The sequence below is a fragment of the Erpetoichthys calabaricus genome, chromosome 2 (genome assembly GCF_900747795.2).
Source record: "Erpetoichthys calabaricus chromosome 2, fErpCal1.3, whole genome shotgun sequence".
Classification (NCBI taxonomy): domain Eukaryota; kingdom Metazoa; phylum Chordata; class Cladistia; order Polypteriformes; family Polypteridae; genus Erpetoichthys; species Erpetoichthys calabaricus.
The window spans coordinates 66252654-66270762 of record NC_041395.2 but is presented as its reverse complement, the minus strand read 5'-3'; the positions used below and the strand labels follow the sequence as shown (position 1 = coordinate 66270762).

At 37.6% G+C, this 18109-nt stretch overlaps 1 protein-coding gene across 1 annotated transcript; it reads left to right on the top strand.

Annotated features, from left to right (window-relative positions):
* The first annotated feature begins 354 nt into the window (after positions 1–354).
* immp1l (inner mitochondrial membrane peptidase subunit 1) lies at positions 355–16968 on the top strand. Its single transcript, XM_028793872.2, has 5 exons — positions 355–467; positions 730–818; positions 1059–1185; positions 16442–16552; positions 16747–16968. Exons 1-5 carry the CDS (start codon positions 363–365, stop codon positions 16813–16815), a joined length of 501 nt encoding a protein of 166 aa, XP_028649705.1. The 5' UTR covers positions 355–362; the 3' UTR covers positions 16816–16968.
* The last annotated feature ends 1141 nt before the right edge of the window (positions 16969–18109 follow it).

Below are 18109 nucleotides of genomic sequence, written 5' to 3'. Positions count from 1 at the left end.
CAAGCAGGCTTCATCAATTTAGGAAGTTTGTTGAACTGCTGCTTTGAGGTCTGAAATCTAAACAACTGCAACATATAAAAGTAGGGATATACTATTAAGATTCTCAGTGGGGAGTCAAGGATAATGTGCATGTACAAAATATAAACCGTAAGCGTCTGAAAATATGACATGAATATTAAATTATAAAATTAAAGTGAAATAGCATGTGTCTTAAAATAGATTTTAAGAATAAAACAACTAGTTAATTATGAGATTATTGCTTTATTTATTTTTGCACTATTGATCTATTGATCTTGATAGGTTACCATTACAGACTAGTGGGTTTTGTTGAAATCTTCATTTTTTTGTTTTCAGGTGCCAAAATGATAAAAAATATTATCAGCAAGTCTTTGGGTTTTATTGGATATACCGTTCAGTATGGATGCATTGCTCATTGTGCATTTGAATACATTGGGGAGCTGGTAGTGGTATGTGAACTAACTTGCTTCAATCATACTTTTTGTTGAGTTGTGTTTATCTTAGAAGAAGTAAATAAATATGTACTTTGTATTTCTTTTTATTGAAAAAAAGAGAAAATACTGATTATTCATGTGATTGTATTATTCCAAAAATATTGTCCTTAAGTATTAATCACCACTTAGTGTGTAAACAGATCTGTAGCAAATTACAGCATTTATTTTTTTTATTTTTAAATGAGCATTCTTTTTTTTTCTTTTTTTTTTTTTTAAGTGCTCTGGACCTTCAATGGAACCCACAATTCAAAACCATGATGTTGTATTTTCAGAGAGGTTAAGCTGTCATTTATATCGCATTGAAAAGTACGTTTGTTTGTTTTTTTAATTTTATTTCTCTATCATCTTGTTCTTGGTTAGATATTTTGTAGCTGAAGCATTACTAGTCAGTAGAGCATTTTTGAGGTCAGTGGCACATTCTCTTTTCTTTCACACATCATTAATGTTGCCTGTTAAATATCCTACAGCTGCTTGGCAACAAAAAAATCTGTTTTTTAAGACCCTTTCTCTTTTGCAATAAATTAACAGTGTTTGAATTTTCCTCAGGGGAGATATTGTTATAGCAAAAAATCCTAGTGATCCGAAGATGAATATTTGTAAAAGAGTAATTGGATTAGAAGGAGACAAAGTCTGCACAAGCAGCTCATCTGATATCTTCAAGACACATATTTATGTGAGTACTACATAGACAAGTTTTTATTTCACAATATTTTGAGGTAAATTGTGCAGCTATCAAAAGTGGCACATTTGGAAAAACTGCTAAGAGTGAAGGAGACTAATTACTTCATTTTTGTGCTCTGTTCTAATTTGCTAAAGTTTAGCTGAGTTTTCTAGAAAAAATGATGTCTTTAATATTGTGTTCTATAAGAGCCATTCTCTTGAAGTTTCTACACCTGCAAAATAACAAACATCATAAGACAGTATGAATGAGCAATATGTTTTCATCTGACCAAGGTTCTACTAAATTTAATCTATGTGCATTCCCTAGATTAAAGTAAAGGCCCTATCAAATAATGCTGATATATTAAGTCCCTGTGTTACTTAAACAGAAACAGCACCTGATAATGTCACTTAATACCTCTTAGGTCTGTAAATAAGGAATTGGCTTCCTGTCAGTCACTGTGATTAAATCCTGAGCTACACATCCATTTCTCAGCAACGCACTCTCCACAATCAATCACAGCACACTGCTAATGCCTTGGCTACAGGCAACAGAGGAGAAACTTGTTTGCTCTTGAGCTAAAGTGGAGTTCATTGCAGGGTAGGCTTTGCCCATTTAGCCTGGATTTCTATGGCAAACATAAATGTGAAGATAAGTGTGGCACATGCACAGTGTTTACAGATAAAGGGCTGGCCTCACTTTTAAGCAAGATGATGTTGACAGAGGAGCATGCTTCACAGTTCCCTACGTTTCAGGGAGTAACATTAATACAAAATAGTTCCTTAGTCTTTAATAATCATTAATGTTTTTATTATTATTATTTAGACTGCTTTTTCTTATACATAAATAACTTATCAATTTCCCATACCTTATAATTTTATGTTTCTTCAAGTACTGTAATGCCTTGTTTGTAGTACACAAAAAAATCTCTTGATATTTGTTAACAAACATTTGCACTAACATTTTCTTTATGTCTTTATTTAGTAGGGTGCAATATCTACAATTTTCGTGTAACCCTGTATGAAATGAGGCTGGTTTTTGAAAAAAGATGGCTAAATGAATGAAAATGAGGTTTCTAATTTAAACATCAATGATTCAGACACCATTCATTTGGCATTAACAAATACAGCATCAATATATTTAAATGTTTGTTCAGTTTAATTCAGTTTAATTTTAGTTTGCGGTTCCAAGAGGGAAATTTGGTGTGTCAGTAGAATTTAGAGAGAGACAATGACATAACATTGAAAACATCAACAAAGAACTCTACCATCAAGGATAAACTTTTATAGAATTTGATCACATATAGTGGTGGACTAATACTCACGGTATAAAATCAGATCTTACATAGTATATGTAAATTAAGCTAACATTAAGATTTGACTAATCATGGGGCACAAATGATAACTGAACAGCCATGATCTTACCCTGTGAAAATTGTTTATAAGATTAATAGCAGTTGGGATGAAGGAATATTTGAACCAGTTGCTTTTTATCCTTGGAAACTAGAACTTCTGACCTAATTGCAACAAATGGAATATTGAATTTAGTGGGCGAGTTTTGTCCAAAACAATATATACTGCTTTCCACAAAACTTGTCCATTAAATGGGTGTGTAACATTTTACTGTTTGGACCTGGTTATTTTACCGTTCTAAGTTATAATTTGATTTATTCTGTTTTGGTTACTAACATTAAGATACTAAAACCAAGCCAGCAGAACAGTTATGACAGAGACATTGTAAGACTTATAAGAAAAAAAAGTTAGAATTCTCACTAAAATGACTTATCTTCCTTAGATAGTGCTGTTCTCCCTTGTCTTCATACTGCTTCTGTATTTTGATTAAAACTCACTTTTCAGTCTGTAATTGTCTTAAGATATCTGTAACTTTCTACAATCTTCACTCCCTGGTCTTTAATAATTTTTTTTTTTATGAAGAAACTGTGTTTCTTCTGAAATCAATTATTAGTTCCTTAATTTTTAGAACCTTCTAATTGTTGAAAAGACTCAAAACAAAAATTATCTACCTCTAGACCATGCCTGATGTTGTTTTCATTAAATTCATCCAAAATCACTAAGTCATCAACACATTTTAAGATGAACCCATTTTCAGATTTACTGTAATAACCATTAGTGTAGAGAATATACAAAAGACATAGAAGAACACAGTCTGGAGGGACCTTGTGGATGAGGACAGCATATTAGGTGGACAACATTTACCTTTACACTTAAGTCCTATCTGTTAAAAAGTCAGTCAGCCATCCTACTAAATTATAAATTCAAATATAAATGTTTAAGAAGTCTCCCTGCAATAAGATGGGCCTGGGTGGTCTTGAAAGCTGACGAGAAGTCTACAAACAGGAGCCTTACATGAGTCTCGACATCCTCCAAGTGCACAACAGATCAAACGGTGTAACAATGGGTGTCCTCTGTCCCTGCATTTTCTGTCAGCTTCTTCGTTTCATGTCTTTCAAATGATTTTATATCCAGCGATATCAGAGCCACTGGTATGAAGTCATTTAAGGAGTTGGGTTTTTTGTTTTTAGCTACTAGAATTGCTGTAGCCTGTTTCCTCAGCTATGGAACCTGCTGTTCCAATTACAACCAAAAATACATTTTTTAGGAGAATATGTCAGGTGGACGACACTGTGTTTGCAATCACATCGTCATGAATAATACTGAACATTGTATGCAGCCTTGCTCTAATTATTTATTTAACTGCAGGTACTAGAGCAAGTAAATCTGAACAACAGTAGCACAATGTTATTCACTAGCATTTGGCTTTTTTTATAAAATGAACATCTAAGATGGCATATTTACTGGGATACTAGATTCTGCCATCATTATCTTAAAAAGATATTAAGAATACACTTAATATGGATTTAAAAAGTGAGGTCTTTTTTCTAATAAACAAATCACAGTTTTGTTTTGTTTTATTATAAACATAATATTAATATATATTCCAGATCTATAATGGATGGGTAGCATGTGCTGTTGTGTTAGACCCCAGGCTCTTCCAGCCCTTAATTGGATTGTAACATTTGTATTATTATTATTATTGAAACACATTGGATTTACTGTATTTTAGCTTTGTTGACATTGTTCAACAGAGCAAGACTTTTTAATGTCAAAGTGAAAACATATCATACCAGTGATGTAGAATAATTAATTACATATATAAAACACAAATCAACTGTTGCATAAATATTCAATCAGTGTTTAGTAGATGCACTTTTGGTTGCTATGAAAGCCTTACCTTTGCACATCTACATAATCTTCTTTACAAAACTTCTCAAGCTCTGTTGGGTGTAGTGCTGATAGTGAGTGAGCAGCCTTTTTCAAGTCCAGACACAAATTCTCAATTGGACTGAGATCTGCACTCTAATTCAGCCACTGTAGGACATTAAAATTGTTGTTTCTAAGCCATCCCTGTGTAGCTTTGAAATGAGGCTGCATATTTTCCTCCAGCATGTATTTTGCTTCATTCATTTCACAATCTACCATTACAATCCTTCCAGGACCTGCTCTAGTAAAATATCCCCACAACATGAAGCTTCCACCATTAGTGGGGATGGTATGTTTTTGATAATGTGCAATGTTTGGCTTATTTCAAGCATGGTTTTAGTCTGATGGCCAAAAAGCTCAGTTTTGGTTTCACCAGACCATAGAGCATGCTTTCAGATGACTTCAGATTCTCCCATGTGCCCAGAGTTGAGATGCAAGGTTTTTTTTTCTCTTTGCCACGCTTGCATAAGTCTGCAAGTGGTGAAGCACCTTCCAGTCTCATCCACTGCAGCTTGTATCTCCTTCAGAGTTATTGTAGGTGTCTTGGTGCCTCCCTCAATAGTCTTCTTCTTCTTCACTCGGTTTTTGTGGGAAACTTGCTCTTGGCAGAGTTACAGCTGTGCCATATTCTTTCCATTTTAAAATGATTGACTTAACTGGACTCCAAAGGATATTCAGTAACATGGATATTTTTGTGCCTCCATCCCCAGTCTTGAACTTTTCATTCAACTTTTCATGGAGTAGCATGGAGTGTTCTTTTGTTTTCATTGTGTAGGTCAGGCCACCATGTTGACTCACCCCAAGTTGAACCCTCCAGATTGGATGTATTTGTACTACAATCATTTGAAACCCCTTGACTCCAGACAGATTATCTCCATTTAGCTAATTATGCCAAACCAAATGGCTGCACTAGAGATGATTCAGGTGTGTCATATTAAGAGGGTGAATATTTTTGTGATCAACTATCTTGTGTTTACATTTGTAATTCATTTAGACCACTTTGGATCTGTTTTCACTCTAACATTAAAGAGTCTTTCTCTGCTGATCAGAGACAAAAAAGCCAAAATAAATCCACTGTGATTCAATGTTGTATAACAATAAAAATGTGAAAACTTCAAAGGGGTGAATACTTTTTATAGGCACTGTAAACGTATACAGTATTTATGTACGTATGATATTCACAATAAAGCTACAGGATATTCTAACACTGTGAACCTCTTTCTTAGGCTTTATCCTCTGTTTGGATATCATGGTTTTCATTATTAACATGATGAAAAATATTCTACATTAAAAGTACTGTCTGTAGAACTGCTTTTTAAGATTTTGTAAATTATCCATCCATCCATCCATTTTCCAACCCGCTGAATCCGAACACAGGGTCATGGGGGTCTGCTGGAGCCAATCCCAGCCAACACAGGGCACAAGGCAGGGAACCAATCCTGGGCAGGGTGCCAACCCACCGCAGGACACACACCCACACACACCAAGCACACACCAGGGCCAATTTAGAATCACCAATCCACCTAACCTGCATGTCTTTGGACCATGGGAGGAAACCGGAGTGCCCGGAGGAAACCCACGCAGACACGGGGAGAACATGCAAACTCCACGCAGGGAATACCCAGGAAGTGAACCCGGGTCTCCTCACTGCGAGGCAGCAGCACTACCCACTGCGCCACGGTGCTGCCCCTGTATCCAAATATGTTTTTTGTTAATCTAGTCGCTTGTATAGTAGGTTTAATGTTCTTTGCTTTGGGTCATTGGGCTGCACAAAGACACTTTTTTTTGATGTTGGAGTTATGGTGGGACACTCTTTAATGCTGCTGTCTTATAGCTTCATTAATCTGGCTTCAAGTCCTGTCCCTGTGTTCAGTTTGCACATTCTGTCTGTCTCGTATCCTAAAAACATTAGGTTACTTGGCAGCTTTAGCCCTGTATGAGCAAGTGTGCCTCGGGATTGGACTTGCACACTGTCCAAGGCTAGCTTATTCCAGCACGTGATGCAGCCTGAACAGATTCCTGACCCATTGCAACTCTGAATTAGACTAAAAAGGTATCAGGTAGATGAATATGTTGTTAAATACTTTTTTCCAAATTCACATTCAGCATATAATTCTAAATGCTTTCCTCAAGTGATGCGGATGGAACTTGCAGCACTGAATTATATACTACAGGAACATAGCCATTGGGCTAAAATGTTGTATTAGCACGATGGAACACTCTGGCTTTTCCGATTTTCACAGTGAGACCCGTAATCAGCTTTTTTTTTTTAATAATTATTGTTACTAAGTTGTAATGGTCAGATAGCACTGTTTAAGTAGTGTGGTGCTACATAAGCTATTTAGCTTCACTGTCTTTTGTATTTGAATTTGTATACCTTTTTTCTGATTAAGGATGACTTTATACAGTATGATGTTGCTGTTTCAATTAAAGTGTCTTTTTTTTTTTTTTTTTTAATTGTTAAACCTTCACATGAAATTCATTGTCTGAATGAGAAACATCGATTTATTCAGCTGAATGAGCCTGTGGTATGGACTGTCTATTTGGCAGGCCACCGTTTGTGACTGTGTTTCTGATATGTATGTGAGCAACACTGGATCACCACAAGGAACAGTCCTGTCTTCTTTTCTCATTACTCTCTACACCTCAGACTATAAATATAAGACCAGGTCATGTCACTTGCAGAAATTCTTTCATGATTCTGCACTAATTGTTTGTATTGGTAAGGAGGATGAGACAGAGTATAGGAGTCAGATGAAGGTCTTTTTGCATCAAGAAACAGAGAATTGTCTGAAGTTTAATATCAACTGGTTATTGACTATTGATACACCAAGAGCCTCTGTGTCCGATCACTATTCAGGAAGTGGATGTGGAGGTGGTGCACTGCTACAAGTACTTGGGGGTCTACATCAGTTACAGGCTGGATTGGTCTAGTAACAGAATGGAGCTATACAAGAAAGGGCAGAGCAGACTCTGTTTTTCTTAGGACTCTACAACTTGAAGTGTGATTTTTCTAAACTGTGGTGTGCTGGTAAAATCACTTAAAAGAGGCCCACCAAAAGTTTAATAAATGAGGCATGGTCAGTTATGGCACACACTCTCGACCCTCTAGAGCTGGTAGAAAATGAGGGACTTGATACACTAATACTGAGTACTTTCATCCAATGAATATTGGACCTCTATAAAAATCAAAATTTCCCTGGGACAAATCTATCAATTACAGAGACAAGTGTATATATTCAGCATTCCCATTTTCTTCATCTTCTTCTACATTATGTTGGGGTTTAATGCGCTTGATCGACTTTTTCAGTATAGTTTGGTCCTGCACCTCTTCAGTCAAATACAGTAAATCAGTTTCCTTCTGATCTTTTTCTTTCTTATTTTACCCATTGTATCCAGCAGGGGGCGCATGCTCACTGGAAAGAGGTTAATTGGAGAGTGCAGCCTTTACTGTACCACTAATACTGTATACATAAAAGTAAGATAAAAAATTATAAAACAAAGTATTATATCATTCCCTAATGGTACGACGGTAATTCTAAAAAGAAGGAAGAATCAGTAACACTCAAGTAAGATTACATTTTAGCTCCAGCTTAATATTGGCTTAACGCTCACAATAAACAATAGTCAGAGGAGAGCTATACTTGACCAAAGCATGACGCAGTTGAGGTTTCCTGCAGTCGGCACTTGTCCAGTCTTTGACATCGAGCGTGGGAAAACATTGTGTCCTAAACACAGGCAGGAACAACGTCTTCCATCCGTCCATAGTTGAGCACTGAAATTCCATGCAGCTGCTTTAATTTTTTACATTTTCTTTGAAAATACTTCCTCCAAGTGTAGGCACATTCTGGTTTGCTGGTTCAGCATCACAGAGCTTTTTGGGTCCCTGCACATTGCTTCTATCCCTGAATACCCTGCCTTGGACAGCTGTTTGTCATGACTTTGTCTCCTCAACCATCAGGCAGTTTGCTTGGCAATGCAAAGTTGAAAGCCCGAAAATAGCTGAATGACCCTGGCCAAAAGTATAGATCAAGACACAGTGGCACTTCAGCATTTTGTAACACCTGATTCATCTAATCTCCCTGCCTCGTATGTCTTTTTCATATCAGCTGTCTTACCTAAACATGTGTGGTTTCTGAATAAAATCAGATACAATGAAATAAACTTTACAGATCAAAGTGACATACTTTAAACATTAGTTATGCTACACCCATTCACCTCTGCTTTGCCCTCCATCATTTTCTCTTCCCCAGTACTTCCATTCCCATCACAGTTTTGCCCACATATTTATTGTGTCTTTTCATCACATTATCCATACCACTTCAAGCTACTTTCCTGTACTTTCTTAGATATCTCTCCCACTCGTATTTATGCTATATATAACTTCTCCTGATCTCCCTTTACTGTCCATATCTCCGCTCCAGAAGTCATTGCTGGTCTTACTACCATCTTAAAACCCTTACCTTTAACCTTCATCTTAATTGTTTGATCAAACAATACTCTACTAGTATAGGTTGATAACCACCCAAATAAACTTTCTAAATAAATCAAGCAGACTACTTCCAATCAAAACGTGAATCTCATACTGAAGGACATCTGTTTCAGGAAGAAAACCAGTCAGGACTTCTTCACACAAAGAGACATGGGAATCTGAGAACTGCTAACAAATTGCCAAACTATGTGGTTAAAGAAAAAAAAAAGGTACCTGAACAACATATTTGGAGAACTTTTCAATTAGGTGCCCAAATGAGCCTGGTCTCCACTTGATTGTCAAATGTAATCCTCTTTAATAAAATCCCTGTGTGTGTCCATGTGTGGGTGTCTTCTGATGAAGTGCGCATGCACGGGGCACGGTGCGATGCGCGATATTACTGTCAGAGAAAGTTAGAGGCGTTTTACGGAAATACAAACCAGTATTACTGCGAGAGGAAATTAAAGGTACACAATACAGTGACGCATATTACAGCCACATACAAGCCAGTATTACTGTCAGAGGAGATTAAAGGCATATTACCGACGCGCACGCCTGTATTACCGCCAGAGAATATTAAAGGTATATTTCGGACGTACAAGCCAGCGGAAGTACAAGACAGTATCCTTCAATAAGGGCGCGCACAAAAAGGCGAGCCTCAAAAGGGCGACCTCAGTTGGGCGCAGCGAATAAAGGCGCGCGTAAATAAAGATCTGCACCTTTGTTGCTCTTCACATATTCCAGAGCCATTTGAACTAAATTATCTACGAACGCCTTTATTCGCCGCACTCAATTGAGGTCGCCCTTTTGAAGCTCACCTTTTTGTGCGCGCCCTTATTGAATAGAGCCGTACAAGACAGTATTACTGTCACAGAAAATTAAAGACACACAATACACGGCGGCAGCCCACGAAGAACGGTCAGCTCAGCAAGTAAACATCAACAAAAGAAAGGCTGAAAGAAAGAAAAATACGACCAACAAAAAGAATGAGGTCAAAGTCCCTTGCCATTTAATATAGACTGTTCCTAATAATGTTTATGCGCTACTGTTCTAGTGCCCGTTATTGTAACGGGCTAAATGACTAGTTCTGTTATAAAAGATAATATTGCCTTCATATTTCCAAAACTTTTTTTTTTTTTTTTTTTTTTTTAAAAGGGCACGATTATAATGAACAAGATAGAGAGATTAAACTGTTTTGTATTGGGTACTTTATGAAGTGCTGGTGATTTTAATTTTTCCGACATGATGTAAGTATTGCTATTGTTTTAATGTTAAATCTGAACTGCTCATGTGGCCTTTCTTCTGCCTTGGCTCATCTTCCTCATACTTCCTGGAAGTAAAAAACGCAGTGTTTATATAAAAAAAAAAAAAAACATTGTATCAGAGAAGTTGGGTGGTCAGTTAGCCTAGCAATTTTGAGCTACTCTCTTAACAACCAGTGATGCCAAAAAGTGTACTTTGTAATTTTTTCTAATGCCAGGTTTGTTTGTCCTATTCTTTGTTCTAGATTGAACTTTCAGAATCATTTTGGGTTAACATAATACTTTGTAATGCAGCTCTTTCTGCTCTGAACACTTCCACATGCAACTTGTCCAATTCTGAAATTAAATGTTATATTTCTAGTTTTACATATCCAGGCAGTGTAGTTTAAGTAAAAGATTTTAAACCACAAGGTTGCCAGTTCAATTACCAGCTCCAGCTGGTACTGTGGTTCTTCACCTGTGTGATAAACTCAGGGCGTCAGTGAGCTCCAAACCCCAACACAATCACAAAAACACAGTCCTTTATCAAAAATAAACATAGGTTTTATTTAAATACCTCCAAAAGTATTACCAATACACACAAAACACTGGTCTTTTTCTCTCCACAATATGTTCTCTCTCCACCGCATGCCCTCCTCCAGTCAAGTGTTGCCTCTCTACCACCCAGCTCCGACTCGCCTGAGTAAGGGAGTGCGGTCCCTTTTATTTCAGACCCGGGAGTACTTCCAGTGTCAGGGCGATTGCCCGATGGAAGTACTTCCGGGTCACACGGAAATCCATTATTTGAGTAGGGAGCTTGTTTTCCTGGAACGCCCTCTTGCAGCACCCCGTGACCCCAGCAGGGCTGCCCTGCTGGCTTCCCACTGGGTGGGGATATCTGACTGCTGCCATCTAGCATGCTGGGGGAATAACAGTTCCCTAGCGATCTCTCTGCTTCTATAGGGGCTGTCCGTCCATTTCTTCCTTCCAGGTCTGCATCCTTTCCTGGTCGGGATGTCCGTCCAGCCCATGTGGCATCTACACCTGCCAGTTTTCCACTTTAAGGAAATGTATGTCAATAATTGTTAGGCAGCATTATCTTGTAATTGGCCTTGGATAAAGGGTTCAGTTAAACACTCACCATTTTGCAAGCATTCAGAGAAATAAAAATATAACAAAACAACAAAAAGGTAATAAAAAATGTGTATAATCCAAACCAAGTTTTAGAAGCAAAGTACAGTGGTACCTCGGTATATGTCTGCTTTAGAATAAGTCCATCGTGGTAGACATCCTGTTTTGACGCGAAAAATTTTGCTTGGTATACGACCTTTGTTTGGAATACGACTCGCGTGCTAGAACACCGTGCGCTACCCTTGTTTACCTCTCTTGAGACAAAGCGTTTGGTATACGTCCTGTTTGGTATAAGTCCAAGGATCTGGAATGGATTAAGGACGTATACCGAGGTACCACTGTAGTAGCAATGAAATAAAAACTTCAGACACACAGACCTCAAGCAAACATATGCAGCAATAACAGTTTAGCAGCATGATATGTGAACAAGTCAAATTCCCCATTGAATGTGAAACATGTTAAAGAATGTAGATGAATGAATGCAAAATGCTTTTTTTTGATAATTTAACAAGGCATTTTCTGTTAACATTTCATATAAGAAAGCATGATTATATTACTACTGTATATAAAACTTAAAGCAGTTTTATTTCATATAAGTTTTAAATATGTTTATTATTTCCCTTGCCTGAAATGGATATTGGAATCCATTTTAAGAGCATGAATGGAACATTTTATGATCATTTTTCCAGCCTTGTGAAGTTTTAAGTGTTATATTTAATTGAGGCTATTCGGGGAATCTGAAACTAATGGATTTCAGGTTACAGTAGTGCCTCAATGAATAAAGCAGGACTTTAGTTTGTTATAAGAAACTTTGTTATTAAAGGTAGATGTACCAGAAGTAAGGACTTGGGGGATGAAGTGGACATTTGTTTATTCCATGGCTGAAACTGCCATTGCCTTCCTCAGCCACCCTCCAGTATCGCAGACTCCACCTGATCTCTCATGGTTTTTTCTTTGCAACTACTCCACAAACTCTCATCTTTCTTATAAACTGCCTGCACTTTCAAGCTTTACCTGCTTTGCCTTGCAACTTACTTGTGGTCAGAGACAACACCATCTGCATTAGGTACAAAAGTTGATTCAGACCAGGATCCTTGAGGAGACTCACCAGTGGCCATGAACCCAGGCCAGTGGATGCTTCCAGGAAAGTGCTTTCTAACCTTTACCCCCCTCTTCCGCATTCATGGCCAGCTGATAACCTCGGTGATTCTGCAACGTGGCATTTCTTTTCTCCAGTTTCTGCTCTTTACAATCTGTGATGCTTCATGTATTTGTGACACTCAGCAAATTGAATTACTTTATAAAAATATTTATAAAGTGACATGAAAAAGTTTGGGCACCCTTGCTTAAAATGCCTGTTACCGTGAATAGTTAAGTAAGCAGAAGATGAAATGATCACCAAAAGGCATAAAGTTCAATATGACACATTTTTTTAATCTCATAAACTAGATTACATTTTTATTTCCTTCATTCGCAGGTACAAAATGCCAAAAAAAAGAAAAGGGCCTAAAGCAAAAGTTTGGGCACCAGACATGGTCAGTACTTAGTGATGATGCTGGTAAAGCTTGTAAGGCATCTAATTCTACAACATTCTTGCACTGTCTTACATGCACTGCTCTTTTGAGATCTATCCACAGATGTTCAATGATGTTTAGGTTGGGGGATTGTGAGGGCTATGGCAAAACTGTCAGCTTGCGCCTCTTCAAGTATTCCATCATAGATTTTGAGGTTTGTTTTGGATTATCTTGTTGTAGGACCCATACTCTTTTTAACTTCACCCTTTTTACAGATGGTGTGATGTTTGCTTCCAGAATTTGCTGGTATTTATTTGAATCCATTCTTCCCACTACCAACGACATGTTCCCTGTGCTACTGGCTGTAACACAAGCCCAAAGCATAATCGATCCACCCCATGCTTAGTAGCTGGAGAGGTATTCTTTTCCTTTAGTTCAGCACCCTTTTTTCTCCAAACATACCTTTGCACATTATGGTCAAAAAGTTCTATTTTGACTTCATCAGTCCACAGGACTTTTTTTTCCAAAATGCATCAGGCTTGTTCAGATATTCATTTGTAAACTTCAGGCGCTGAATTTTGTGGCCAGGAGACAGGAAAGGTTTTCTTCTGCTGACTGTACTACGAAGGTCATATGTGTTCAGGTGTCACTTCACAGTCGGCTAAATCTTCCTGAAGGTCTTTTGCAGTCAAGCGGGGGTATTTGTTTGCCTTTCTAGCAATCCCACGAGCAGTTCTTTCAGAAAGTTTTCTTGGTCTTCCAGACCTCAACTTGACCTCCAGTGTTCCTGTTAACTGCCATTTCTTAACACGACGAACTGAGGAAACAGCAACCTGAAAATGCTTCTCCTGCTTTGAGATCATCAATTATTTTATTTTTCAGAGTGCTAGTAGCCAGCTGCTTATTGTTGGAACAAGGTTTGACGAGTCAGAAAATTTATACAGCTTTGCAATTTCCATCACTATGGGTTTCCTAACAATGATTGTGAACAAGTCATAGTCCAATCGAGCCAATTAAGGTCTGAGACCTTGGAAACATTAATCTGAGACATCGGATATCTTGGGGTGCCCAAACTTTCCTTTTTTCGTTCTGCAATTGCACAAAATGAAAACAATACATTAATCTTGCATAAAACACTGAAAAGAAATGTGTCATCTTTACCTTTTATGTCTTTTGGCAATCAGTTAGTTCATCTTCTCCTTACTTAACTCTTCACAATAACAGATATTTTAAGCAAGGGTGCCCAAACGTTTGCTTGCCACACCTGTAGCTGTATGTGAAATACCAAAGCACTCAAGTATATTAACTCCACCTTCTACAGCAAAGCAATATCAACAGCCAAGAAACAATCTGAGTAGGGAGGCTGTCTGCAGCTTTGAACTTGCGCCTGGACAATAACGTGTTTTATGCCAGCTTCTCAGAGGATTCATTAACCGAGGTATTACTGTAATGGGTCACTTGCCAGTCCTGTTATGCCTATTGGGTTTTTTCTTTTTTTCCTCCATTATTGGATTTCTAATAGATTCATATCACAGAGTATTCTTAATATATTGATAGAAGCTCTTAATTTATTTACTTATTTTTCTACCAATATTTAAATATACACACCCATACTTTGATTTGAACACACACCAGAATGACTATAAAGCAAGAAAATTAAAAAGAAAGAAAACATCTGACTGTCATAGTCCCAGTGAGGCATTATGCAGACGTATAGCTGTTTGTATAAAGGAGCCCCCTTAGCGTTTCCTGACATAAAACCTCCCTGTGTGACCTTATAACACATTTCTCTTACAGATGTACAATGTACAGTACATTAATGGCCATTTGAGGGACATGATGTTTGCCTAACAAGTCAGCTTGTACATACAGTATGTTATTTGAAATTTGACTAACATGCACTAAAAATACAAAAATTATTTTGTTTACCACTTTATAGTAATTCATCCAGCTTATAGTGAACCTCGTGAATTATGGTAAAATCAAGACCACAGTCAATTAGAAATGCTGTACTAAAGAATTTATAAACGTTATCAAAAATTGTCAGTTGTCAGAACTCAGCACTGATAGATAGATAGATACTTTATTAATCCCCAAGGGGAAATTCTCATACTCCAGCAGCAGCATACTGATAAAGAAACAATATTAAATTAAAGAGTGATAAAAATGCAGGTATAACAGACAGTAACTTTGAATAATGTTAACGTTTACTCCCTCGGGTGGAACTGAAGAGTCGCATAGTGTGGGGGAGGAACGATCTCCTCAGTCTGTCAGTGGAGCAGGACAATGACAGCAGTCTGTCACTGAAGCTGCTCCTCTGTCTGGAGATGATACTGTTTAGTGGATGCAGCGGGTTCTCCATAATTGACAGGAGCCTGCTCAGTGCCCGTCACTCTGCCACGGATGTCAAACTGTCCAGCTCCATGCCTACAATAGAGCCTGCTTTCCTCACCAGTTTGTCCAGGCGTGAGGCGTCCCTCTTCTTTATGCTGCCTCCTCAGCACACCACCGCGTAGACGAGGGTGCTCGCCACAACCATCTGATAGAACATCTGCAGCATCTTATTGCAGATGTTGAAGGACGCCAGCCTTCTAAGGAAGTATAGTCGGCTCTGTCCTCTCTTGCACAGAGCATCAGTATTGGCAGTCCAGTCCACTTTATCATCCAGCTGCACTCCCAGGTATTTATAGGTCTGTATTTATACTGCTCATGTTTAGCTCCTGTTTAGTTTGAATAGAGTTTAATGTTGATGGACTGAAATTCATTCCATACTTTCCATTTTTCAGCTGTCTGAACTTTTTTTACAAACTTGCATATTGTTGGGTTTTATCCATTTTACACTTTTAATTACAATTTGAAAATTAAATCTGCTTGTTCATTGTGTAGTATACCCTAATATTTACAGCATTTATGTGTTTAGATTTTTCTTTATATTGTTAGTGTGGTTGACTTTTGACCTATGAACTTTACATGAAAAATAGATTCAGGACAGTTACACTTCTTGACAATGTAAGAACAGTGAACACATTATCATGGTAAAAAGTTATATTATTAAAGGAGGCCTCTGGACTGTTACACTCATTATTACAATATAATGTGGTATTGATGTTACTTTCACATATAGAGGACTGTGGACTTAATTAAAGCTTTGACAAGTCCATTTCTGGTGATGAGATTATTTGTAATTGATGTCACAGGCAATTAGCATTTGGTCCATTGCGGCTTCAGTGGCAGGCCCAATATTGGTGGAGACCCCAGGACGCTGATGAATGCATGCTTGCCGTGTTTATGTTGTTCCAGCTACAAGAGGGCAGATTTTAGTGAACAGCCTAATGACCCTGTTTGCTGGCCAACAAATGCATGACCCCGTCCCAGAGTTGTGATCCTGCATCAATATAAACACTTACAATGATTGTTTAATATCTTTCTGGAAGACTTTACTGTGCCACACTTTAATAATCAAAGCTTACCCACTCTTACTACTTTCTAAATTCTGCTTTCATTTAAGCTATGGTATGCTTTGTTTTGTTTTATGAGTAATTTGAAAGTACATCTTTGGACAAGAGGCAGAAAGAAATCTTATTTAATCTTGATTTAAATTCCATTCTGCAATTTCCTTTGATGTTTCAGGTACCAAAAGGACACATCTGGTTAGAAGGGGACAACATGAAGAATTCAACCGACTCACGGAGTTACGGCCCAGTTCCCTATGCGCTCATAAGAGGCAGAGTTTGCTTTAAGGTATATTTATTAAATATAACATTTTGCCTTAGTAACTCATACAAATAATGTTAACATTTTGCCTTAGTAACTAATACAAATAATGTTTCCTGGAAGATAACACACACACAAACTTATTTTAATAAAGAAATAAACTGCTTGCATGGGTCTTCTGCCATATTCAATGCTAATCCATACATGTACTGTTTTTCTAGGTATGGCCATTTCACAATGCTGGGACTTTCAGGAAGAGCCTAAATGAAAGAGTTCCTCGTAATGTTTGAAGACATTTCTTAATTTATATCAGTATTACATATATAGTTGTGTATGTACTGTATTTTCTAATATATTTGAAACAATTTCTTTATTTAAATTGGATTCTCATATTTTTTAAATAAAAAAAATTATGTTGTACTTTGAATAAGTACAGAATCAAACATTTTGGGTCAATGACATCTAATTTAGGGTTAGTTAGAAATAAATACCTAAAAAGAAACAGGATATACTGTACATGTCAGACAAACAACTTTTTTTTTTTTTAATTCTGTTGCGTAAATAATGATATTTCTTATATAAAGTGTTCAAAAATACAGATTGTCAGAAGTTTCACCGACTCTTAGAGTACAGACATGCACCAATTTGAGTTGAGGCAATTCCTACTTACAGCCAAAAGCTATAGGAAAACACTAGGGTAGTAATGTTTTAGAAGGCACCTAAACAAGCCACAATAAGAAATCTTTTGTTATTATTATAATTATTTCACAGGGTCTCATATCTTTTCTGACTTTTAGAGGAGCCTTTAAGGTGTGCTTTGATCGGTACTGCTTCACGTGGCTAATGCTTATGTGTTCGGCCCACTCCGCCTTTCTTACACCAGTGTTTCTCAACCTTTATGGTCCCACAGCCCAGTTTTGCTTTTTTCATTCATTGATGACTCATGCAGCTATTGGTGAAACAACCCCCTTGGTGAAATGAGCAGTTCCCCTTGAAGAAACAAGCTCACTTAGAAACGGGGTACATATCGCACAGCGCTGCCATTTGCTTAGGTGACCCACTCACAAACCAACAGCAGGAACCCACCAGCGCAGCGATCCAGTGGTTGAGAAATGGACCCAGTGTGTGTCCACTGAGACTTGAAGATCACTCTGTGCCACTCTGCACTAGCAGTTAGTATGCACACCTGTGATCCACCTCAGACTCGCAGAGCCTCAAATGCAGTGACCTGTACACTTTGTGACTGACATACAGCCAAATGGAGCCGTAAGTCGGTGCATTACTGTACTTTGGACAAAGTCAATATAAGGTGGAAATAACGAAGAAAGCAACACAAAATGCTAAGATTCATATAAATCTGTAACATGTGAATTATTATTTAAGCAAGAACTTTTATTACAATTCTTTCAAGAAGTAAATTCAGTGTATATTAGGGGGCTTTGCCCCCTGCTCTCTTCAGTCGCCAAACCCCGTGTCTGCGCTACATGCTAGCCTCTTTGCAGTTCTGTTGCTCACGTATAGATAGATAGATAGATAGATAGATAGATAGATAGATAGATAGATAGATAGATAGATAGATAGATA

Coding starts and splice junctions, on each gene's coding strand:
- immp1l (XM_028793872.2), top strand. CDS start 363: ATGATAAAAAATATTATCAGCAAGTCTTTGGGTTTTATTGGATATACC. Junction 468..729: donor ACATTGGGGAGCTGGTAGTG/GTATGTGAACTA, acceptor TTTTTTTTTAAG/TGCTCTGGACCTTCAATGGA. Junction 1,186..16,441: donor TCTTCAAGACACATATTTAT/GTGAGTACTACA, acceptor TTGATGTTTCAG/GTACCAAAAGGACACATCTG.